General features: G+C 38.3%; 1 protein-coding gene across 6 annotated transcripts in view; it reads right to left on the reverse strand.

Moving 5' to 3' along the window:
* PDE5A (phosphodiesterase 5A) overlaps nt 1-25728 on the reverse strand; it is a 181075-nt gene that overhangs the window by 123092 nt on the left and 32255 nt on the right. For all 6 annotated transcript variants that reach the window (XM_074228323.1, XM_074228322.1, XM_074228327.1 and 3 more), the window contains exons 2-3: nt 23000-23588; nt 10599-10688 (exon numbers count right to left, since the gene is read on the reverse strand). In XM_074228323.1, the coding sequence (XP_074084424.1) occupies nt 10599-10688; nt 23000-23588 (679 nt within the window). The remainder of the gene's footprint in view (nt 1-10598; nt 10689-22999; nt 23589-25728) is intronic.

A 25728-nucleotide genomic window follows, 5' to 3' on the forward strand; every position in this document is an offset into this window, starting at 1 on the left:
CCTGGAAGGAGAGCTATATTTTCACTTTGTAAACTATAGGTATTCAATAATTGTTTATTGATTGAGATTCTCACCATCCAGGAACAGATTCAGAATGTACCTGTAATTGCAAATGCTACTAAATAAATCCAACACTGACCACATGGTTAACCTAGATCTGAATAGTTCATTTTCTAGGAATAGGAATATACTGACATGCTTAGGGACTCAGAGATAACCAGTTCAGGTCAACACACCTTCAAAAAGAGTGCACAACATTGACAAGACAACTTTGAAAACTTTGAAAGTCAGAAGAATATGACAAGGATCTACCATGCCAGAGGAGTCATGATAACACCTGCCTCCCCCATCTCCTAAGGGGGGATGGATCTGAAATGAAGAGACATATGTCTTTGAACATGACTAATGTAAGGATTTGTTTTGTTAGTGAACATTTCTTAGAGGATGGGAGGAAAGAAAATGTTTATTAATTTAGAATTTAAACTAAGAACAAAAGAAAATGATCTCAAACAAATAGATAACCTGAAATCTTACACATCTGCCTTTGAAATGCATTCTACATATTTTACTAAAGAGTTGTATTTCTTAATTATTTTTAGCTTAGGATTTTGTTGATTTCCCAAAGAAAAGAGGAAACCAAATCAAAGGATATAGATTGGTATCCTAACCTTACTTACATCTGTTTGTGATTTTGGGCAAGTCACTTTTAATTGTCTAGGTCTCAGATTCCTCATCTGTAAAAGTACGTGACTAGGTTGGATGATTTCTACATTGAAATTCCCAAAGCCTGGCCCACTACAAATTCATGCTCTTTATTGATGCCATTATCTATTTCCATAATTTTTTATTTGATGTTTCCCTTTCTCCTAAATCTTTCCCCTAACCCCCATTCTCAGCAGATGACTACTTCTTACTTTATGGAAGAGATGGAAAACCTCCCCAAAGAAACATGCCCAGATTGTCTTTGTATTTTCCTTCACTAATTCCTCCTTACCTTTGGTCCCAGAAGAAATGCCTTCCTCTCCCTTCCCAAGGACAATGTCTTCACTCATGTCATTGGTCTTTGAGAAAGAGGGAGGGTAAGCAAGATGGGAAAAGGCCCATGTATGGCTTGGATTAGATGGTCTCTAAGATGCTAAAATTCTGAGATCTCATGCTCCTTCTTTTCTCTAGACCACTGTCCATCATTCTTTTCCCTTTCTATCTTTTCAGTCTTCTTCCACCTTCCACCTTCCTCCTTCCATCCCCACCACCCCCCATCTTCTGCAATCCTGTAACACTGGCCTCTGATTTCTCATACAAGATGCTCCAACTCCTGCCTGGGTATTTCCACTGGTTGTCTCTTAATTTTCAAATTCTCCTTCCTCATTTCTGCCTCCTGGCCTCCTTCAAGTTCCAACTAAAATGTCATTTGGACAGGAAGTCTTTCTCAAATCCTCTTCATTTAGTGCCTTAGCTTGTCTATACAGACTTGTCTACAGAGAGAAATGGGTTGCCATTTCCCTTGCTTTTTAACCCAGAGCTAAAAACAATGCCTGGAGTATAGCTATCGTAGGAGCTTAACCCTTAGGGAAGAGAAGGCTGGAGAATCCTGCGAGATGGAGGAAGATTGATCTACTGGTGGACAATCAGCAGAGATCCATAACCTGGGGGCCACAGACAGGAAACAGGATGTCTGTCTTAAGAGAAAATAGCCTATATGGGAATAAAGAGAACCTGGGGACCAAAGAAGAAATATTGAGGGTAGGGAGAGAAGGCCGCACAATTAGAATGGCACATTCCGGTGAATGGCTTTTGCTTTCCAGGTTTTAAAAATAACATTTCGATGACCTGAGATCACCCACCCTGTGGGATTTACAGCATGCATGTTTTCTATTCAATCTCCTGCAAAATAAATGACTGTTTACTTAGAACATTTTCATTTGAAATGACTGCAAAATTATGACTGTTAGGAGAATAATACTATGAGGATGATCAAAGGTTCTTAGGCCCTGGAGCAGTTTTACTGTAATTTGGCCTTTTAAAACATTCTGTGTGGCACCAACTCAGTACAGAATGAGCAGCATTACAAGGAAAATAGGGGATAGGACTTCAGTCTTTAAAAAGAGGGGGATCATGAGCAACTACAGTTCCAAAGTTGTGATGATGAAGTGTGTGTATGTTACCTTCTTCTCAAAGGAGAGGTGAAGGAAGGAAGACACATTTTCAGAAACAGTCAGTGTGGGAATTTGTTTGCCTTGAGTATTACACAGACTTTACTTTTGTTTTTCTTTTTTCTTTCTTCCTTCCTCCTTCCCTCCCTCCCTCCCTCCCTCCCTCCCTCCCTCCCTTCCTTCCTTCCTTCCTTCCTTCCTTCCTTCCTTCCTCTTTCCTTTTCTTCCCTCTTTCTTTCTTTTTCTTGACTTATCCTTATTCTCAACCTCTAACACCCTGCTCCATTGGGTTAAAAAAAGAAAAACAAGAGGTTGTTTTTGTTTAAGTACTGCAGTGGACAGATTCCTGATCCAGAGATCAGAAAGACCTGAATTCTAATGTAGTCTCAGAAGTTTATGAGCTTTGTGACCCTGAACAAGTCATGTAACCTCTACCTGCCTCAGTTTTTCATTTGTAAAATGAGGATAATAGCCCAAACTGATTGTGAAGATAAGTTGAGATCATAATTTGTATAGCACACAGCACAGTCCCTGGCTCCCAGCTAGTGCTTCAACAGTGTTTATATCAAAGTATATGTACCAAAGCCTACAGAGGAGATGCCAGTTGTAAATCAGAACACAGATTAAGAGTTGGAACAGTCCTCCTTAGGCACAAAGAGAGTGAAAGGTGGCAGAGCCGGAACTCAAAGCCAACCCATCTGACTCCTCTGACCCCTTGCCCAAGGCCAGACTCAGGTAACTCTGAGACCACTTGCATATGGCCAGTGTCTAAGTAGGGAGAAAACCCATTTTTGCATGGGCTGATCCATTTTTGTGCTGAAATTCACTATGAACTAGTCCACAAGTTCCCACTGTAACACTAACGTAGTCATATGACAGCACAGGTTCCTACAACAAGGTAGCCATCAGCTAGACCTTCCACTGTCCCTCCAGACCTGGCCAGTGAAAGCCTCCAGTTAATAAAGGGATTCCATCATACAAAGAAGTCTCTCTAGACTCATCATCATGAAAGGAAATATAAGACCTAAGTATAACTGTTGGACTTAGAGATGCTCCCTATTTGGATGACCTGGGGTAAGTCTCTCCATCGCTGCCTGCCTCAGTTTCCCCAACTATACCAGGGATCATAACAGCCCCTACCTCATAGGGTTGTGGTATGAGGTTCAGATGAACTGTCTGTAAAGTGCCTGACTCACAGCTGATACTGTTTTTTTCTCCTCCTTAAACAATTTACTAAACCTCTCTGAACCTCAGATTCCTCATCTGCAAAATGGGGATAATAAGTCCACTCCTCAGGTTCTTATAAAGATTAATTGAAAAAATAGAGCCAGTCATTCCTTAGAAATCTTTAAATACTAGACACATCACTAAGATGGCTAATTATTAGTATAACTGCTCATATCAATTTGCAGACCCATCAGGACAATGCCAACTCCTCTTCCCAGAGTCCTTCAACTATATGGGGACAGCCATCATGATTCTCCTAAATCTCTTCTCTGGTCTGATCATCTCCTTTTTCTTCAAGCTTCAGAGAGAGCTAGTTTTGAGTCAACTAAATGATCTCTGAGATTTCTTTTAACTCTGGGATTCTGTGAGGGTTTAATTTGGAGTGAAAAGACCTGGGTTTATATCTTTGCCATTTACTCAAGGCAATTTACTTAAATAATTACAATAGCAAGAATAAGAACAATAGATAGATAATATTGCATATATACATATATATTTCTGTATATAAATAAACACATTCATATTTGTATAATACACATATATGCACATTTACATATGAACAATATATATATATATATACAAAAAACAATTTAAGATCAATGAATCCTCACAACTTTCCCGGATAAATACTAGTAATTCTCCATTTAATAGATAAGGACTTTGAGGTTGGGAGAAAATGAAGTGACTTGTCCAGAGTCACATACAAATGTGAAACAGAAGTTGAACTCAGGTCTTCCTCTATTGGCCCTGCCACCAAGCTGTCTAACAGACTCAGCTGTCATTATAAAATGAGGGAGTTAGAGGAGAGGGCTTCTGGGTTTTCTTCTAGTTCAAACTCTTATGGTTTAAATCAACAGAATAATTTCAATTCTGATTATTCTCCTACCAGTTTATTAAAGTCTTTCCAAAAGGCAGAATTAAATAGGGCCCTCTTTTCCTGGTCCTGACCAGGCTATTTTTCCTGACTTTGTTTAACATCACATTGGCTCTTTGGATTGCTGTATCAACACAACTCAAGTTGAGTTAGGGGTCCACTAAACCCTCCAGATCTTCTCCTGTGAACTGCCAGCTAGGCACACCTACCCCTATCTTGTTCTTGGGAGGATGATCTTGCCCATCTGTTAAGCCTTGAAAGCTATACCCAGAGCAACTGGGATAAAGCAAGCTCTGGACCTGGAGTCAGGAAATCTCATCCTGGGCAAGCAACTTAACTCTGTTTACCTCAGCTTCCTCATCTGTCAAATGTGCTGGAGAAAGAAATTGCAATCATTCCAGTGTCTGTGCTAAGAAATTCCCAAATGGGGTCATGAAGAGTCAGACAAGACTAAAACTCATCCAACAACAACAATAAACAGGAGTAATATGCTTAAAGAAGGTTGGACTGCTGCATCAATCTCCTCCCAAAGTGAACACATCAAGGGAAAAAGCCTCCACAAAAAGAGAAGTTGTTTAGAGGGACAAAAGGAGAAAGCATCAAGCCCAGCACCAGACTGTGCTTTACAAATATGATCTCAGAGTTACATTCTATGAATAAACCCTATTTTATAATTGAGGAAACTGAGGCAGGCAGCACTGAAATGACTTGTCCAGAATCACACAGCTAGTAAGGATAGAGTCTTAATTTAGAATAAGGGAGACCTGAACTCCCATCTGGTCTCAGACACTTCAACTGAACAAATTGAGTTGAGTCACCCAGTCCAAGTAGGCCTCAGTTTTCGCATTTATAAAATGAAAGGATTTCACTTGATGACCTTTAAGGTCCCTTTCAGTTTTAAATATATGATCCTATAGGAACCCCAAAACAAAGGTTGGACCCTATGGACAGACATGGATGGGTTGATATTTGTCTTTTTGGAGTTATGCTACACCAAGGGAGATCAAAGAGTTCATAGGAATTCAAGTGTTTAAGGCCTATTCTCCCTTCTGGGCCCTCCCACCCCCCATAAAAAGCCAATAAGGAGTGTATGGAAGTGGACAATTGCTTTCCTATCCGGCTACAGAGCAACACTGAGTTTCTCGGTAATGACTGTTCTTTCCATCTAGCCAACAGAAAACAGGTGTTTTCACTCATCCTGGCCTCTGGCCGGGTGTCCAAGTCTGTGCGGTGAGGAATGTTCACAGAGCATCCATTGTTCCTCCAAAACCCCTCCTCTCCAAATAGGATTATACAAGCTTGCCTTGCTTTGAGGGACAAGGACAGGGCCCCAAAGAAGAACAAATTTGTCTTCGGAATTACTGCTGAAGAATCACAATGAAGAAAAATAATTTTAAAAAACACTCAAGTCTTCATCTCTGACATTTTCACAAATTAAGTAATACTTTAGGGTAAGCAGCATTTCAAAAATAGATCACCTAAATCTAGAGGGAGAGAATGGAAAATTCTGGCATTTCTCTCTCAAAATCTGAATCTAATCTGGCAAGAGAAATAGTTAACCCAACTTTGCAAAGAAGAAATTAGCCCTATAACTGAGTTCTGGAAGAAATCAATCATTGGGTTTAATTCAAAATGAAGATTTATGGAATCTCAGAGTTGGGGATCATCTGATCCAATCCATTCAAGAAGAGGAAACCCTTACAAATGATTCCACAGAGGAAACAGTCATTTGTTTAGCCTGTGTTAAAAGATCTCTGGTGTGTGAAGATTCAATGCTTCTCGAAGAAACCCATTTCACTCTTGGAGGGAGAAAGAAAAAAATTGGGAACTCGAAATCTTACAAAAGTGAATATGGAAAACTATCTTTACATGTAATTGAAAAAAAATTAAATACTGTTAAGAGGGGGAAATGTTGTAATTATTGAGTTTTTTTTAATATGCACCTGGCTACCCTTTGTCTTTATCCTGCTCTTAAATAGTGGGTCAAGGCAACCAAGTTTTAAATGCTTCCATATGGGTATCATGCAAAAGCTAGGATGAACAAAAGTCATCCCTGAATAATTTCCTTTTATCCCTTGGGCCTCTTGCACTGTTTACACAGCTCTCTCCTCCTCCAGTTTGAAACCATGACAGGATCCAACCAACTTTGCCAGTGTTCCTGAATGGGCGTGGGGGCTTGGAGCAAGTGCCTCTTCCTGGGTACCACTGTCTTATGAGTACCAATTTCTTCATTAGAAATGTAAACTCTATTGGGGGAGGTAATTGTATTCTCAGAACTGAGCACAGGACTGGGGACATAATGAATACTTAATACAGATTTGTTCATTTATTCATTCATTTTGTCACCTCCTTGCCATAGCACTTCTCCCACCTCCAGTTGCTGACTTGGAGCTCCAGCTCCTACCCGGGGCCCACACACACACACACACATACACACACACACACACACACACACACACACATGAGTGGTGACAGCTCACTAATCTGAATTATCTGGACCCCCCCCCCACCTGTTATGAGTCAGGAGACTGGGGAAACTGGAGAGGTATGAGTTCTCTTCTCATTCTTATACCACTAGGTGAGATCCTTGAAGGAAGCTATGATTCAGACCAGTTGGGGTTAATTTGGTCCCCAAATGCATTGGTCTAGGACCCTGCTGTGAGTATTCCTTTGGGCAGTAAGAGTATAAAAATAGCTTTTCTGACTTTGGTGGGAGCTTCTAGGATCCCCTCTTTGAGAGCAGCATTTATCTATTTTCCCCTCCTTTTTATTCTTTTTGTCACCTTGGGAACCATTTTTTTGTGGGGAGAAAGTGGGGTATTTGAATGTATTTTGATAGAATGGTCTGTTTGCTTGAACCCTTGGGTTCTAAGCAACTCATGTGGGGGGTCACAAAGGTGTCCAGGTCTCCATCATCCTATTTTATTGCCATCTTCATTTCAAACTAACTAACCTCCCTCTTTTACCCATTCCTCGAACAATATATTCCCCCCTCTTACTCTGAGAGCAGTAATCAAATCATCACTTCCCTGGCCAGAAAAGACATCTTAAATGACTTGCATGAAAGCCCAATACCCTCCCCAGTCCCTTTCAAGACCAAACCTTCTCTCCTCGACCATCCCCTCCCAGATAGGCATAGTCTTCCCCTATTAGAATGTAAGCTCTGGGTTGAAGGGTCATCTTGCTTTGTGTTTCCAACTAAGGGTTGTGTCCAGCACAAGGTTAAGTATTGTAGTAAATGTAGTAAATCCTTCCTTTCTCCTTCCCTTTCCTCCTTCCTTACTTCCTTTTTTTCCTCCCTCCCTCCCTTCCTCTTTTCTTCATTCTTTCTTTCCTTCCTGGAGAGAAATAACACCAGGGGAAAGATTTCACCTATTCTCAAAGCAAATTTTAAGAAATCAAAGGAAGTCATGGTATGTTGGAGAAAAAACATAAGCAGCTGAAGACTTTTTAATAGCTGATCTTTATTATTACTGTTATTGTTATTAGTTTGATTGGAAGACAAAGCAAACTGAATCCCTATGATCCTGGAAAATCTCTGCTGTCTGTCAGACACTGGATCACAACATCCACTCACAGGAGGCACTAGATATTCTCACAACTAAGTAGACAAAATTCCTGAGAGAAGCAATTTGGAACTATGATCCACCCAAGTCTCTAACTGTGCATGTCCTCTAGGTTAGCAGTAACACCATAATTTGGTCCATATTCAAAGAGATCAAAGAACAGAAGAAAGATTCCATATGTACAAAAATGGCAACTCCTTCTGAATGGCAAAGATCTGGACACCGAGGTAGCACCTGCCCATTAGCTGGAAAAGGGCAGACCAAGTAATGATATATTAATTGAATGAAATGTTAGTTTGTTATAAGAAATGTTAAAAGGGATGGTTTTCAGAGAAATTTGCATAGATTTAAATGAATTGATGCAAAGAGAATGAACAGAACCAGGAGAACAATTTATATAATAACAATCACATTATAAGGTGATGCATTCAGGAGGCTGAATGAGATATGGGACATGGCCAATGAAGGAATTTCTTGTGTTTAACTATATTCTCTCTCTCTCTCTCTCTCTCTCTCTCTCTCTCTCTCTCTCTCTCTCTCTCTCTCTCTTTCTCTCTTTCTCTCTCTCAACACACACACACAAACACACACATACACAGGAGAAGGAAGTAGGACAGCAAATAGACGGTTGTGAATTAAAAAGCAAAACAAAATTTTTTAATAAAAATAGAGCAAACAAGTTGCATCTGTTGGTAATTTTGAAGCTCAGAACTTCCTTTAATGTTACATCCAGAAAATTCTGTTTCTCTTGATTTTTTAGGTCCCTCTGAGATATGGTTTGGACTGCTTGGCTTAGTAAACAATGGAAAAACTTGAAGAAGTAACTTTGTACAGTGACCAGATGGCTCTCCTCTGGAGAGAACATGACTTTCATTAAGATATTTAGGACCAGAGTATCATAGATTTAGAGTTGGAAGAAATCTCAGAGGTGATCTAATCCAACCCTTTCATTTTACAATTGTGTTAAATAAGGCTAAGGGAAGCTGCAGTGGATAAAGTGCCAATACAAGAGTCAGGAAGACCTGAGTTCCAATTAAGCCTCAAGAGGAGGACAATTCACTTCATTGGTTTGTTTCAGTTTGCTCATATGTCAGATGAACTGGAGAAGGAAATGGCAAAGCAACCAACTGAAAATGACTAAATACCATAATTGAGGCCCAGAGAAAGTGACTGGCAGGGGTGGCTAGGTGGCACAGTGGATAGGGCACTGGCCCTGGAGTCAGGAGTACCTGAGTTCAAATCTGGCCTGAGACACTTAATAATTACCTAGGTGTGTGGCCTTGGGCAAGCCACTTAACCCCATTTGCAAAAGAAAACAACTAAAAAAAGTGACTGGTACATGACATATACATATACATATATATATATATATATATATATATATATATATATATATATGTAGTGAATAAAAGCCTGGGCTTGAACCCAGGCTCTCTGACTTTCAAACCAACACAATTTCTATAGTACAACTCTGACTTGAAGGACCTAGAGAGATTTAAAACTTGTTTCTGCCACAGATGATAAGTTAGTATGGGCTAAATTGACTGATTCTGTCCTCATTCCATGTTATGACAGGATTGTTGAATGTTGATACAAGATAGTACCTAAGAAGTTGTTTGGCTCAGTCCCGTCATTTTAGGGATGAAAAAATTGGAGGCCAGGGAAGGAAAATGACTTGTCCAAGGTCATATAGTCAGTCATGAGGATGACTAAGACTCCAACTTCAAATTCAAAGTTCTAATTACTACCCTGCTATGATGATGGAATGACAGAAGTTGGATTAATACACAGCAACCACTCAACTAGATCTCCCTTTTCGAGAAAAGGTTAGACAAAGAATCTTCTTTCTTTTTTTCATGACCCATTACCATGAAAACACAAGAAGGATAGGCTTAGAGAATTTAGCTAGTGAACAGCAGAAAACCAGGCATCAGACAGGGCTAAATAATGATTTCAAGATAGTGGTTGACCTTGCCACCTGCACCTATGAAATCACCTAGGCACCATCACTTTGGGTCAAATTAAAAGTTTTTTAAAAAAGTGGCCCATCTTGAATTATGCAATAATGGAATAGTTGAAAACGACATTTATTTTAGAGTCAAAGAACTTATTTAAAATTGAGGCTCTGCCACATCATTAAGTCACTTGGTTTCCCCATCTGTACTAAAATGGCCAGGCTACAAAAACCTTTAAGTACTTATCTAGTGATGGCTAAATGTTTGTTGGATGGAGATGATAACTATGCTCGACCTACCCGATTCCATTCTTTTTCTGTCTTTCTGCCTCAGTCTCTCATGTATCCACACCATCCCTCACATAGCACAAATGCCTGCCTAAAATTAGTGACAATTCCAACCTTTGGGGGAAAAAACAATCTACCTGATCTATTTTCCTTTTCATATTAAATCTACTGAAACCACTTGAGAAGTCAGAGAAGTCCATAGAAATATAACTAACAGAACCAAGAATAAAGAAACAAAATAGGGGTGGCTAGGTGGCGTAGTAGATAAAGCCCCGGCCTTGGAGTCAGGAGTACCTGGGTTCAAATCCGGTCTCAGACACTTACTAATTACCTAGCTGTGTGTCCTTGGGCAAGACACTTAACCCCATTTGCCTTGCAAAAAGAAACCTAAAAAAAAAAGAAACACTGATTACAAAGAAGACTCACAGTGTTCCTGCTTAGTAGTTACTTTCCTCTATTTTGACAAAGAAAAAATACCCTATGCTTCAGGAAGCCATCAGTAAACATGTCGGTGCCAGATAGCACAATGAGCTTACCTCATCCCGATGGTTCTTGATGGGCATACAGAGAATACTCTGGGTCTTGTAGCCTGTGATTTGATCCACTTCTGCATTGAACCTTGGGTCCTAGGAAGAGGAAATAAATTGAATTAAATAACCTGCTGGTACACGGTTGGATTTCCTTTTCTGGGATTTATAAGATTAGAAGAATCTGACCCCCACTTTACCTCGTTAACATGAGTAACGATTCTGGCACTGGAAAAGGCATCTATCAATTGGGATCCTCTTTGACAGGAAGAACCTTAAGAATTATGTTTCAAAGTTTTAGGAAATACAAGTGGTCACAGACAGAAACAAATGCTGACAAATATAATTTGGAAAAGCTTGAATTCACTCTCCCAGCTGGCTCCAGGCTCATGGGCTGTTTTGAGTTACATACATAATCCAGAAGTTCCCAGCTGCTAACCTTCCCAATCTCCATCTAGAGTAAACCTCCCCAACTTTAATGTTGGGGTCACTACTCAGGAGGAGGTCCTGTGGGGTAATAGGAAGCTGACCTAGATCCAATAGGACTTGAGACAATTTCCTCGCTGTAGAACTTGGTTTCCTCATTGATAAAATTAAAGATTAAGACTAGATAGCCTCTGAAGAGATCCTTTCAGAGCCCTCCACAAATAAGCATATATACATACATCCCTTTGGCAGCTTCAGTTTCAGTCACTAAGTCCCTCTCTTCACACTGGCCTATGAACTAACTGTGAGCTCCTAATTCTTATCTTCCCTTCCCAAAGATCTTTGGAAGTTGGCCATGAACATGGTAAATTCTTTTGAGCATACTGGACCTGAGCAGAGAAGACAACGTACCAGAGGGATGGGCTGTTACATTGTTCAACAGCTAGCAATTAAAAGTACTGGGACTTGAACACTGGACTCCCAATTCAGAACACTTTCCACTGTGCCAAAGATGCATCTGACCACCTGAAAACATTCTGACAATTCTTTTGGGACTGCTTTCAAATCACACTCTTGAACACAAATGTTCTCCTACTCTACTTTTTTTCCCCCTATGGAAATCATCAACTTGAAAGACAGGGTAGCCTAGTGGATGGAGGGCTGAATATGGACAATATGAGTCTGCCTCAGAAAATACTCTTTATGTGACCATGGACAAGTCACTTAACCTTTCTGTGCCTCAGTTTCCCCATCTGTAAAAAAGAAGGGGGTTGAGCTCAATGATTGCTTACAGTCCCTTCCTGATCTGGAGTTATGATCACACTTGGAAAGCAAAAGAGAATCCACTAGAACAAAGTCTCTGAATACCAAATCACACCTACAACTATTCCCCTCCCCATTGCTCTTTTCTAGAGACCATGGTTTCCTGTGATTCATATCTACACATCCTCATTGGAATGACACTGGTGTCAAATTTCATAGAAAGTGTGAATTTGGGAGGCAACTTTTTCAGAAAAGAAATTCAAAATCTTCTAACCAGCTTCATGGACTCAAGTTGGCATCAATACCTTCCAATTCATCTTTAGGCATCTTTTATATGAAATTTTCAAGTAAAGATATCTGAATTTTTATACCGATTCAACTCAACCTAAAACCACAATATTTGAGAAAGTCACTAACATTATAACAACTATTTTTTCAATCTGCCTGCCAAACTTTACCAGGTTTGGCTTTGAAGACCAAGAAAGAGGTCAATATTCAATGGTTTTTATGTTAATTATTTAGATTTTCCCATGGACAATTTATGGTCTCTGCCACTTCCTGGTTCCCAAAACCCCCAAAGACATTTATTTGTGTTTTAAGTTCCGAGCATGGAAAAAAAATGTTTATAGGATCATGAGATCAAAACATTTTTAGAGCTTGAAGGGAACTCCTATGTTGATGTCGGGTTATCCAACCCCCTCACTTTAGCCAAGAGGCAACCAGATGAAGCTTAGAGAGGTAGTGTCTCTCTCAAGGTCAAATCTGTAATGAGGAACCCACTGAGCCAGGACTTCTGGTTTGAAATTTCATGAGGGGTGGGGGGGGGACTGTTTATGATATGTTTCTCTTTCACTTGAGGACTGGGGCTGTTTAGGTCAACCCAGGATTTGCTTAGAAGCTGTTCATATAAACGACTCAAAACAACACTAATGAATCATTTCCACATTCCTTCTTAACACTGTGAGTCGATGGAAGCCATCCAGCTGGGTTTCAAATCATTGCCAGGCTGTCTAAAGTGTCCATGGTATGCTGTCACTAATCATTTGCTGAATTCAGAGCCTATGGGGTTTTCCTACAAGCTTAGATATTTATTTGATGTTCTCATGTGCATGTGTGTGTGTTCACATATATGAGTATGTATGTGGGTAGAAGTCAGTGAGCAAGACTATGGCAAGCACTGGGATAATCAACAAAAACACAACTAGAAAAACAAGGAAACACCAAATCCCAGCTCTCAAAGAGCTCACAGTTGTGTGTGTGTGTGTGTGTGTGTGTGTGTATGTGTATGTGTGTGTGTGTCTGTGTGTGTATGTTCTCAGAGGCTCCATTAAAAAAGGTTTCCAGGCCAACCAACTCTTCCTTTCCCATGAGCTACTTGGGCTAACTTAGGAGTGACAGGCAGCTTTCTCCCCAATCTCCTTTCAACTTTTGTTTGTGTGTAGTCTTCGCCTGTGCAGGGAGGTGGTTCACTGCAAGAATTGCACACCACAGTCCTTTTGAGTTCAACTGCAGCCTCAGAAACTTCCTATCTGTGTAACCCAGGGCAAATCACTTGACCCTGTTTGCCTCAATTTCCTCACCCATCAAATGAACTGGAGAAGGAAATGGCAAACTTTTCTAGTATCTCTGCCAAGAAAACTCTAAATGTTACTAGGATAATATACCATAATCAAATAGGATTTATACTGGGTAGGCAGGGATGATTCAATATTAGGAAAACACTCAGCATAATTGAACATATCAATAGCAAAGCCAACAGAAATCATGTGATTATCTCAATAGATGCTGTAAAAGTCTTTGAAAAAATACAACATCCATTACTATTTAAAAAAAAACACTAGAGGGGCGGCTAGGTGGCGCAGTACATAAAGCACCGGCCCTGGAGTCAGGAGGAGCTGAGTTCAAATTCGGTCTCAGACACTTAATAATTACCTAGCTGTGTGGCCTTGGGCAAGTCACTTAGCCCCATTTGCCTTGCAAAAACCTTAAAAAAACACTAGAAAGTTTAGGAATAAATGAAGTTTTCCTTAAAATAAGTACTTGCAATCTTGTAAATTCGATGCACAGTTATCTATATATTTGAGAAATGAGACCTTATCAGAACTCCTAATTGTGAAGACTGTTTCCCAGCTTCCTGCTTTCCTTCTAATTTTGGCAGCATTGATTTTATTAGTGCAAAAACTTTTTAATTTAATTATATGTAATGGAGATAAACTTGGAACATTCCCAATGAGATTGAGATGAAACAAGGATGCCCATTATCACCATTACTATTCGATGCAGTATTAGATATGTTAGCTTCAGCAATAAGAGAAGAAAAAAAATTGAAGGAATTGGAATTGGCAATGAGGAAGCAAAACTTTGACTCTTTGCACATGATATGATGGTATACTTAGAGAATTTGAGAAAATCATCTAAAATACTACTTGAAACAATTAACAAATTCAGTAAAGTAATAGGATATAAAATAAACCTGCATAAATCATCAGCATTTCTATGTATAGATAGAAAGAGAAATTCCATTTAAAGTACCTGTAGTAAATATTAAATACTTGGGAATCTACCTCCCAAGACAAACCCAGAAACTGTATGAACAAAATTATAAAGCCACTTCTCACCCAAATAAAGTCAGAACTAAATAATTGAAAAAATGTCAATTGCTCATGGTTAAGCAAGCAAATAAAATAAAAATGACAATTCTACCCAAATTAAATTACATATTCAGTGCCATATCAATCAAACTACCAAAGAATTATTTTACCAAGCTAGAAAAAATAGTAAGAAAATTCAACTAGAGCAGCAAAAGGTCAAGAATAGCAAGGGAACTGATGGAAAAAATGTAAAGGAAGATGGCCTAACTCTATCAGATCTAAAACTATACTATAAAGAGTCAGTCATCAAAACTGCCTGGGCCTAGTTAAGAAACAGAGTAATGGCTCAGTGCATTAGGATAGGTTCAAAAGAAACAGTAGTAAATGATTACAGTAATCTACTGTTTGACAAACCCGAAGACAGCTTCTGGCATAAGAACTCACTATTTGACAGAAATTGTGGGAAAACTGAAAAACAGTATGGCAAAATATAGGCATCTCATACCCTATACCAAAGTAAGATCAAAATGGGTACAAGATTTAGACATAAAGGGCATCACCATAGATAAATTAATAGGCCAAGAAATTATCTATCAGATCTATGGAAAGGGGACAAATTTATGATCAAATAAGAATTAGAGCACATTATAAACTGCAAAATGAATGGTTTTGACTATTTTAAATTAAAAAGTTTTGCACTAATAAAATCAATGCTGCTAAAATTAGAAGGAAAGCAGAAAGGTGGGAAACAATTTTCACAACTAATAGTTCTGAATGAACTCTCATTTCTAAAATATATAGAGAACTGCATCAAATTTTATAAGCTTGCAAGTCATTCTCCAATTGATAAATGGTCGAAGGGTATGAATAGTTTTCAAAAGAGGAAATTACAGCTATATATAATCATATGAAAAAGTGCTCCAAATCATTATTGATTAAAGAAATGCAAATTAAAACAACTGTGAGGTATCTATCACCTCACACCTATCAGATTGACTAAGATGAAAAAAAAAAGAGAAAATGATCAATGTTGGAGAGGTTGTGGGAGGATTGGGACATTCATGCATTGCTGATGGAGCTGTAAATGGATCCAAACATTCTAGAGAACAATATAGAACTATGCCCAAAGAGCAATAAAACTTTTCATACCTTTTGACCCAGCAATTCCAGTTCTAGGCCTATATTCAGAAGAAATCATAAAAAATGAGAAAAGTCCCACATGTTCCAAAATATTCAAAGCACTCTTTTTGCCATGGCAAAGAATTGGAAATTGAGGGGATGCCCATCAATTGGGGAATGGTTAAACACATTAGAGTACATGAATATATATGTTCTATAAGAAACCATTGAACTCTAGAGAAGCATGGATAAGTTACAGGATCCGATGCTGAATGAAGGAAGCAGAACTAAGAGAACAATGGACATTAACAACAACATTGTGAGATGATCAACTTTGATAGATGCAGCTCCCCTCAGCAGATCAGAGCTAGGACAACCATATTAGACTGGTAACGGACAATATTATTCCTACCCAGAGGAAGAAAAACAAAACAAAACAAAACAAAACAAAACAAAAAAACCCTTCAGAATCTGATGAACGCTACATTCACTTTTTAAAAAAATATCTGATTCATTTCTTTTCCTTACTCCTAATTCCTCAGAACAAAAATAGCTAACCTGTAAACTTGCTTAACATAAATCTGAAAGTACAATGTTAACCTGACTTCACCACTGAAAGGAGGGAGATGGGAATGAGGGTGGAAGGAAATTTTGTAACTTAAAAATACACATATGCATATGAATGAATGTTAAAAAATAAAATAGATGAACTTTGGGGGGGAAGATATAATTCCTCCATCCATGAAATGATCCTTCCTCTATAACAAAAAAGTAGTTGTCATTTCAACAGTGACTTCTGAAAACACTGTCCTGCTTGGCACCTCCCTTGTCAAGACTACAGTTTCAGTAAAGGTCCAGTGATGCTTCCCTTCATGCCCTGCACTCCAGATCCCTTCTCTCCGTGCCCCCTTCTCCTATGCTTTCCTTTCTGCATCTCTCCTCTGTCTCTCCTCCCCCACTTTGGGGACTCTGAACCAAATGACCCTTGTCACAGTTCCTGGATTGGGTGTGTAAATCTGCCTCCCTGCTGGCTCTCCTCACTATTCCTGTGACTTCATCAACTCTGTGTCTTTGCCCTCACTTTCTTCTCAGGCTCTCTGGTCTGGCTTCTCACCTCATTCTTCCACCCAAACTGTTCTCTCCAAAGTAACTACTGATCTCTTGGAAAATGGTCTTTTCACAATTCTTGAGTGTCCATGACTTTTCTTCAGTCTTAGACTCTGCTGATCACTCTTCTAATTGATACTCTCTTCTCTTTAGGTTTTCTAGCCACCCTTTCTCCTGGTTCTTCTACTACCTTTCTCTCAATATTTCCTATTTATAATTCATATAGCTTATTTATTCATATCTCTATGTTTCTTGGCTCCCCAATTAGATTGGGAGCTCTTTGAGGGCAAGGACTGCCTTTTGTTTCATTTTGTATAACCATTGACTAGTACAGTGTCTGGCAAATCTTTAGTGATTGACCAACCAGACCAAAGTGCCTCTTCATGGTTACTACTGTCCTCTATGTGTTGTTTCCCCCATTAAAATGCTTGAATTCAGGGACTGGCCTTATTCTTGTAATTATATCTTTAGAATTTAATACCATAGTAAATACCTACAAAGTAAACATTTAATAAATGTTTTTTAATTAATTCATTCATTCATGCATATTCTATTTCCTACAAGAAGCCATCCAATTTCTCTCTCATCACACTCAATTTGGATCAAGGTACAACATGGAAACAAAGTAAAGACTGACAGAGTGCTTTTCATGTGGGGGGGGAGCAAGATTGGGGGAAAATTGTAAAATTCAAATAATATCTTTAATAAAAATTAATTTAAAAAGAAGCAATCCCAATGCCAATATATTCCTAATTAGAGTTCACCATATTTATTTTGATCTAGATCTTCCTTCATTCATTTCTTTAGTATCTAAGTACTTTCTCTTTGACCTCCAAAGTTTACTCCCTCCATTTCAATCTCATAGTCTCCACCCTAATTCCAATTATCATGCCATCCTACACAGAGCTGCCAGATTTACCTTCCTCCATCAGAGCAGGCAGGTTGCACACCCCCCCCCCAATCAACTCAAAAACTTTCAAAAAAAATTTCAAAAAAACAAACTCCTAAAGTTGGTATTTAACACCCTGGTCCCAACTTAGTTCTCCAGACTCATTTGATACTACTCCATTCTTCTCTAGAATGACAGCTCTTTCCCTCATGGCAACCATCCTTCATGCCATTTGTGTAATCTAAATGTTAACTATCCTTTTCCTCCTCTACTTTTTCTACTGAAAATTCTACCCATTCTTCAAAACCCAAATTAAAAAATCCTTCTTCTTGGAACCTTTTCTCTAAACTAGCCAACCAGATGTGCCCTCTCCAGCCTGTGTGCTATTGGAGTATCTGGTATCTCTTAGCTACTTTTAAATTCTACTCCATATTATGATTATTTGCAAGGATATCATAGGGAGGTAATACATTGTAGTAGATAATCTACAAAACAGGAAGACCTGAGTTTGAGCCCCATCTCTAAACTATCCTGGCTATGTGATCCTGGACAAGTCACTTAACTTTCTAGTCCCATAAACTACTCAACAAGAATGCAAGATGAATAAAGTGTGCTGATTTTTCTTTTGAGAGATTGAGTTTCTAAAACTCTGAAGTGTAATCCCTCCTATTTTTTCCTATTAGATTGTAAGCTCCTTGCGGGTGGAGCCCATGTCACTCAAATCTTGGTATTTTCCTCAGAGTGCAGTGCTTTACACATAGTATGTCCTCAATATACAACAGATCAAAAGCCAATGTTCATATCATCATCCCAAAGAGATAAATACTGAACCTATAGGCACTGCAAATTCAATGGTTTCTGCATGGGCCAAAATACTTTCCATTGTTGTATTTCATTGATGTTACAGTTCCTTGGCACAATGTAGAGTGCTGGACTTTGATTCATAAGGATCTTAATTCAAATCCAGACTCAGATATGTTCTAATTATATGACCCTAGGTGAGTCTTGTAACATCTCTGAGTCTAGTTACCTCTGTAAAATGGAATTAAAAATCAGATTGTTAATTCTGAGGGATGTTGAAGATCAAATGATATTTATAATATTTATATATTATAATATTTATAAATATTATTTAGCAAACCATATGCTCTATAAATGTTAGTTATCACTACTATTATTATCAATTATTGTTGTTGCTATTGTTATTATTTCTAAGTGAGGAAGGGGAATACTTTCTACTATAAAATTTTTTTGGCAAGGCAATGGGGTTAAGTGACTTGTCCAAGGTCACACAGCTAAGTAAGTATTAAGTGTCTAAGACTGGATTTGAACTCGGGTCCTCCTGACTCCAAGACCGGTGCTCTAACCATTATACCACCTAGCTGCCCTTATAATTTTTTTTTAATTGACTCTAACAATCTTGGCTAGAAGGTGTGAGGTGGTAATGATTCAAAAATGGTTTACTCCAACAAATGGTCAATTCCAAGGAATTTAGCTCTCTACAGAAATCTGTGTCAGGGTTAGAAGCCCTTTGTGCAGCTATTTTCCCTTGTAGGCAGAGTAAAAGTCATTCTCTAACCCTACAAGGTAAACAATATACTAATTACATGCAAAGAGATAAGGAATGAGGATTTCTTACTCTTACAACAAGACTATTTTAGTAATCTGTGAATAAATAAAAATGCAAATTAAAAAATTATTTTAAAAAAAGGATTGAAGATTTCAAAGCCAGAAATCCAGTAGCACATCTAGTCAGCCAATCACCTCAGTGGCATACTGGCGTCCATAGAGCAAGAAGCTAGTCCAAACAATCCCCTGGTAGAAGGGCCCATTTCACATCCCTTAATACAAACTCATTATCATCAAGGTCCCATGATGAATAGGATCACTTGTACAAGCAGCACAGTCACAGTGAATCTTAATCTTTAATGATTTGTCCAAGCTCACACAACTAAGTAAGTATAAAGTGTCTAAAGCCAGATTTGAATTTGGATTACAATATGCTTGTTTTCCTTGTTAATCAACAAACATTTATTGTGTATAAATGTACAGGGTATCATACCAACTGCTGAGAATAATACAATGAAATGCTATTAGGAAGCTTATATTTTAATGGGGGAGAAAATTTTTGAGAGGTAATCCTATATATTTTATTTAATTCATTTTAAAATTTAGAGGGAGTTAATTGGTACAGTGAATAGAGTACTGGACTTGAACTCAGATAAATGAGTTCTAATACAGCCACAATCTCTTTATTAGCTGTGCAATCCTAAACAAGATAATAAACCACTATCTCAGTTTCCTTATCTGTAAAATAGGGATCATAGTAACACTGATCAGCCAAGTTTGTTGTAGGGATTAAATGAGATAATATTTGTAAAGTATCATGCAAAAGATTAGGCACTATTTAAAAAAAATAAAACCATCATTTAAAAACATTATTCTGGGGCAGCTAGGTGGCACAGTGGATAGAGCACCGGCCCTGGAGTCAGGAGTACCCGAGTTCAAATCCAGCCTCAGACACATAATAATTACCTAGCTGTGTGGCCTTAGGCAAGCCACTTAAAATAAATAAAAACATTATTCTGAAAAAGAGTACCAAGGGTTTTATCAGACTACCAAAGAGGTCCATGACATCAGAGATATTTAGAACCCCTGGCAAAAATGATCGAGCACTGGGTCTAAAGTCAGGAAGATCTGGATTCTCTCCTGCCCCAGACATTTTCTAACTGTGTAACACCTCGCAAGTCAAATCACTGGGTCTCAGAGGGGGTTAGACTTGATTACCTCTAATGTCCCTCCTGGTTATAAATCTGTGGTGTTATATCCCCTTGATCCTCTAACCCTAATTCTCTGCTTGCTTCCTTTTTTCCCTGGTAGGTTGGATTTACTGAAAAAACAAATCATAGAATCACAAAATTTAGAGCGGGAAAAGCTTCCAGGATTCATCCTGTTATGTTTAAAAATATATTTGTTTACATATTCACTTTTCCTATGTCCCTCTCAGGAACTTCTCCCATTGAACCAAAAAAAGAAAGAAAAAAATGATTAGCATTAACTTTTAGAGTTCAGCAAAACAAAGGTCTCATGGTCATGAACAAAAAGGTCTCTTTGTGTCTGCATTTTACCTCATTCCCTTTCTGATGGGGGTGAGGGCTATGCTCTTCAAAATTTTGGACCCAGGGTTCATCATTGCATTGATGAGAGTTCTTGAGTCTTTCACACTTGACAGTTATTACAATGTTACTATCATTGTGTATACTGTTTCCTTAGTTCTGCTCACTTCACTTTTCATCAGCTCATACAGCTCTTGCCAGGTTTCTCTGACACCCTTCAGCACTTCTTATAGTATGAAGGTATTTCATTACATTTATACGTGACAATTTATTTAGCAGTTACCAAATATGAAGATAGTTCCTTAGTTTTTCCTTTTTAGTTACTATAAAAGTATGTGTGTATATCACACACACACACACACACACATGAATATATACTATATATGTTCATATACTATATGTGTATATGTGTGTTTATGTCTGTATGTTTAATTATTTATGTGTGTGTATGTCAGGGTATTATATATATATATATACATATATATGTATATATATATATATATATATATATATATATATGTGACATGTAGGTCACTTTTCTCTTTATTTTGTTCTCTTTGGTGTCTGTATCTGGTAGTTATATCTCTGGGTCAGAATGTATATACCTGAGAAAGTTATACTCAGCTTAGTAACATTTTGCAGTATCATGATTTTATTTGTGAAAAAACTGAGGTCATTGAAGTGACCTGACCATGGTGAAAAGAGGTAGTTAAGTCACAGGACCAAAATTCGAATGCAGGTCCTTTGACTCCAAAGTCAGGACTCTTTTCCCAATTACCTAAAGTCTCATCACAGTTAGAGCCCAAAGTCTTTGCTACAAAATGTGCTAAAGGGAGATGAGGATCCAGAGAGCAAACCACATGATCCAAAGGAGCCAGTGAGGACAATTTTGGGTACACTGTCATGATTTCACAACAAATTGCCCTTGAAATGATTCATACTCTTTCTCTGCATCTTTCCTAAGATCCTAAGATCACATCTTTTAGTGATCACCAACATGTCTATTCCAGCTCCCTTGGACACTGACACTTAATTGAATGATTGCCCCACCAATGGTCTCCAAACTTTTCCCAACAGTACACTCAATCACTAAAAAATCTTTGAGCACTCAATTCCAATATGTGTATAATTACTTATTTGTAATTATTTATATTGACTTGTGTTAGTAATTGTATATGTCACAAAACTTAGACAAACAAGGGTATTAAAAAAAAGATAAGTAACATAATTAATAAGGAGCTACAAAAGTTTATTGAGTATGGGAGTAGCAATATCAGACCTGTCCTTTGGACAAATCACTTACAATTATATGGAAAATAAATCAAAGATAGGGAGATTGGAGGCAGAGAGACATATTCAGGGTGAGGGATATGTGAGTAGAAACAAGGGAACAGATATGAGAGATGCTGTGCAGGCCTCAAAATACTAAGATTTGGCAACTGGTTCTGTTGGAAAGGAAGAACTGGGAATCTGGTTGCTTGAAGGCTAGAGACATTAATTGTAATATGCAGGTTTGGAATACTAGTATTTGGAGAAAAAGATAAACCATAATGAGATCAGTCCTGTAGATCACAAGCCATCTGTACTTATTAGTGTCTCTCTCCACTTAATAATGCATGAGGGGAGTAGGAATGTTACTTAGATGTTCACTGCACTAGGGACAAAGCTGTTCCTCTTGAAGCAAAGAAACTAGGAGATGTAAGGGTTGAGGGGAGATGCAGTTGTGTTGGAGACAAACAACTCAACTGATCATGTTGAGGAAGATTGGGATGTGACTCACCTTCCCTTCTTTTGATTAGTTGATCCCTGCCCCCACTCCATGTATCAAGCCATGGAGAACACTGAGAGGATAACATTCTATTAAAAAACGGAAGGTTTTCAGTCATTGACTATTAGCTCTAATGAAGAAGAAAGTGCTTGGTGGAAAGCCAAGCAGGAACTGAAACAGGAATATTATTATTATTGTATCTCAGTTAATTATTCTTCCTTTTCATATTTAAATAGTCCTATCAGTCTAACTGTTTCATTAATTCAATCCTCAATTTCTCACCCCCGTCCATTTGCAGAAGCTACTCCCCAGGCTTAGAAATATATTCCCTCCTTATCTTTGCCTCTCAGAGGCTTTGTCTTCCTTCAAAGCTCAATGCAGTTGCCAACTCTTCCACAAATCCTTCCCTGTTTCCCTCAGTTCTTAGAACTTACTTCCTCCTCCATTTTTCTTTTACTGTATTTATTTGTACACATATTCTGTTTCCCTAGTAATGCAAAGTTGTCTTTTACTTGTTGATGCCTAGGATAGAACCTTCACTAGGGTAGGGGCTATAAAATATTTGTTGAATCAAATGGAATCCAGGACAATTTCCCCATGTCCCCTACCCAACCTGGGCAGACCCTCATTACCTCATAAGCATCTTTGATGTTCAAGGGCTGCCCCAGAGCCGCCACATGACCCACAATTCCCTTGTTCCATTCCAAGCGGATACAGTTATTGGAAGCTTCTTCCAGGGTGGAGCCTTCTGCAACGTCAAACAGGCGACTGATGAGGAATTTGTCATTGGAGCTGTCCTCACAGACCAGGAAAAGAGAATAGCGATCAGCAGAGATGAGCCCATGGATATGTAAGAAGATTTTGTGACAAAGAGCTGTGACATCCAAATGGCTAGAAATATCTTTCACAAGCTCCAAGAGCCTTGAGCATTGATCTCCTGTATCAGCACCAAACCTGGGGGGCTGAAGAGGCATCTGTTCCTTCTTTTCTGAGTCACAGAGGAAGCTCACAGTTCCTTCAGCGTCTTTGACCACAATGGGCCGGAGTGGTCGGTCAAACTCGGAGGCTGAGATCTTCCTGGTGGGGGTACCAGGGGCAGTGGTCTCAGAACGGGAATTCGGTTGTGCAGGACAGGAGCAGGACTCTGGGTGACCTCTGACTCCTTCCTTACAGACTTGGATAGGATGAATTCTCTCAGCAAACCATGCGTTGACCATTTCTCTGCAGAATGGAATAATAAAAAAATAATAATAATAATAATTCAATATTTCCAGAGAGGAGAGAGAACTTAATTCACCTTTATGAAAACTGATCAGAGAATAGACACCTAAATATTGAATTACCAGGAAAAAATCAATCGGTCCACAAGTATTTATTAAGAACTGACTGTGGGTGAAACACTGAAAACAAAGCCATGGATATTAAAAAGGGGTGGGGAGGGTAGAGCTACCAGTATAACTCAAGGGAGTTCTCAAATGTAGAAAGGAATGCATATTTGCTTCAATTAGCATTTCAGAGATATTAATTCTCAATTACCTATACAAAGATTATTTAATTATAACCCAGAATTATAACCTAGGCTGCCTCTTCTACAATCATTTGGTTTTTGTTCATGGAATAAAAATGGAATTTTAATATTAACCCAAGGAAAATGTGATTAACAAGGCAAATCCAGTAGGGCTAAGCCTAAGGATTTATTCCAAAATGAAATATCAATAACTTCTCTAAAAGATGTCTGCTGTTTTAGATTATCTGTTAGGGCATAGAAAGTGGGGTGAAGGGAGGTGAGAACATCATAAGGAACAGAATGGCAAATGAAGAAAAATATACATGCAATAACTACTTATGTGTCTGATATACTCCTGTCAAGCAATCAGACACAATAAGGTGAGGAAATGAATCAAGGTTAATTTCTTAAATAACCAGGACTTGTGAGTTTTCTCCCTTCAAAGTAATTATGAACACATTTCCCATTAAAAATGCCTTTGCTCAGCTTCCCCCCCCCTTTTTTTGTTTATATCAGAGCCAATTTACAAGACATAAAAGAACATTCTTAATTAACAGTCATAGCTCATTTTTCACTTGGATTGAGGATCTACCTTGGGTCAGAATGCCTTTTGTTCCTTTCCAAAAATCAAATTTTAGCTCATAATATGTCAGACTTTTAAAAAATTCAGTTTCATTTTTATTTTCAGTTCCAAATTCTCTCATTCCCAGCTCTACCATCCCATTCATTGAGAAAGAAAAAGAAATCCATCACAAATATATAAAATCAAAGCAAGTTCCTGCACTAGTCATTGTCTGACTACATATATATGTATGTGTGTGTATGTGTTTGTATACAGAAACATGCTTCAATCAACACTAAGTTCATTAGTTCTTTATCTGGGAGTTGCTAGAATTTTGTATCATGAATTGGGAATTGAGGTTGGTTTCACTGTGATGATGAGAGTTACAAAGTCTTTCACAATTAATAATCTTTACAATACTGTTGTTATTGGTTTTGCTCATTTCACTTTGCATTAATTCACACAAGTCTTCCCTTGTTTTTCTGCAATATCCCCTTCATCATTTCTTTTAGTATAGTAGTTTTTCATGATATTCTATCATCACAGCTTGTTCAGCCATTGACCAAATGATGGACATCCCAACAGTTTCCAATGCTTTACCACCAGAAAAAAGTTTGGGCTAGAACATCTGAAAGAAATTGAAGGGATAACAAAGGAGTACAGTATATCAAGAAAAGATGGGGTGGCTAGGTGGCGTAGTGGATAAAGCACTGGCATTGGAGTCAGGAGTACCTGGGTTCAAATCCGGTCTCAGGCACTTAATAATTGCCTAGCTGTGTGGCCTTGGGCAAGCCACTTAACCCTGTTTGCCTTGCAAAAAAAAACCCTAAAAAAAAAAAAAGAAAAGATACATGTGCATGGAAATGAATTAATTAATGTTTTTTTAAGTTTTTATTTTATTTTATTTTTCCTGGTTATATGCAAAAAAAAAGTTTCAGCATTCACTTTTTTAAAAAATTTATTTATGGCAATGAGGTTAAGTGACTTGCCCAAGGTCACACATCTAGGCAATTAATAAGTGCTTGAGGCTGGATTTGAACATAAGGTCCTCCTGTCTCCAGGGCCAGAGCCCTATCCACTGCACCACCTAGCTGCCCCAGTATTCACTTTTAAAACCCTGAGTTCCTAATTCTCTCCTTCCACCCAACCCAGTCTTCCTCATTGAGAAAGTAAGATATTTTTTAAAGAATGTATTACATTCATACTATATGTCAATCACTGTTTTAAATCTTAGAAATACAAAAAGTCAAGACTGTCCCTGTGCTCAAGGAGCTTTGAATGTAGTAAAGGAA

Source organism: Macrotis lagotis, chromosome 3, assembly GCF_037893015.1.
Source record: "Macrotis lagotis isolate mMagLag1 chromosome 3, bilby.v1.9.chrom.fasta, whole genome shotgun sequence".
NCBI lineage: Eukaryota > Metazoa > Chordata > Mammalia > Peramelemorphia > Peramelidae > Macrotis > Macrotis lagotis.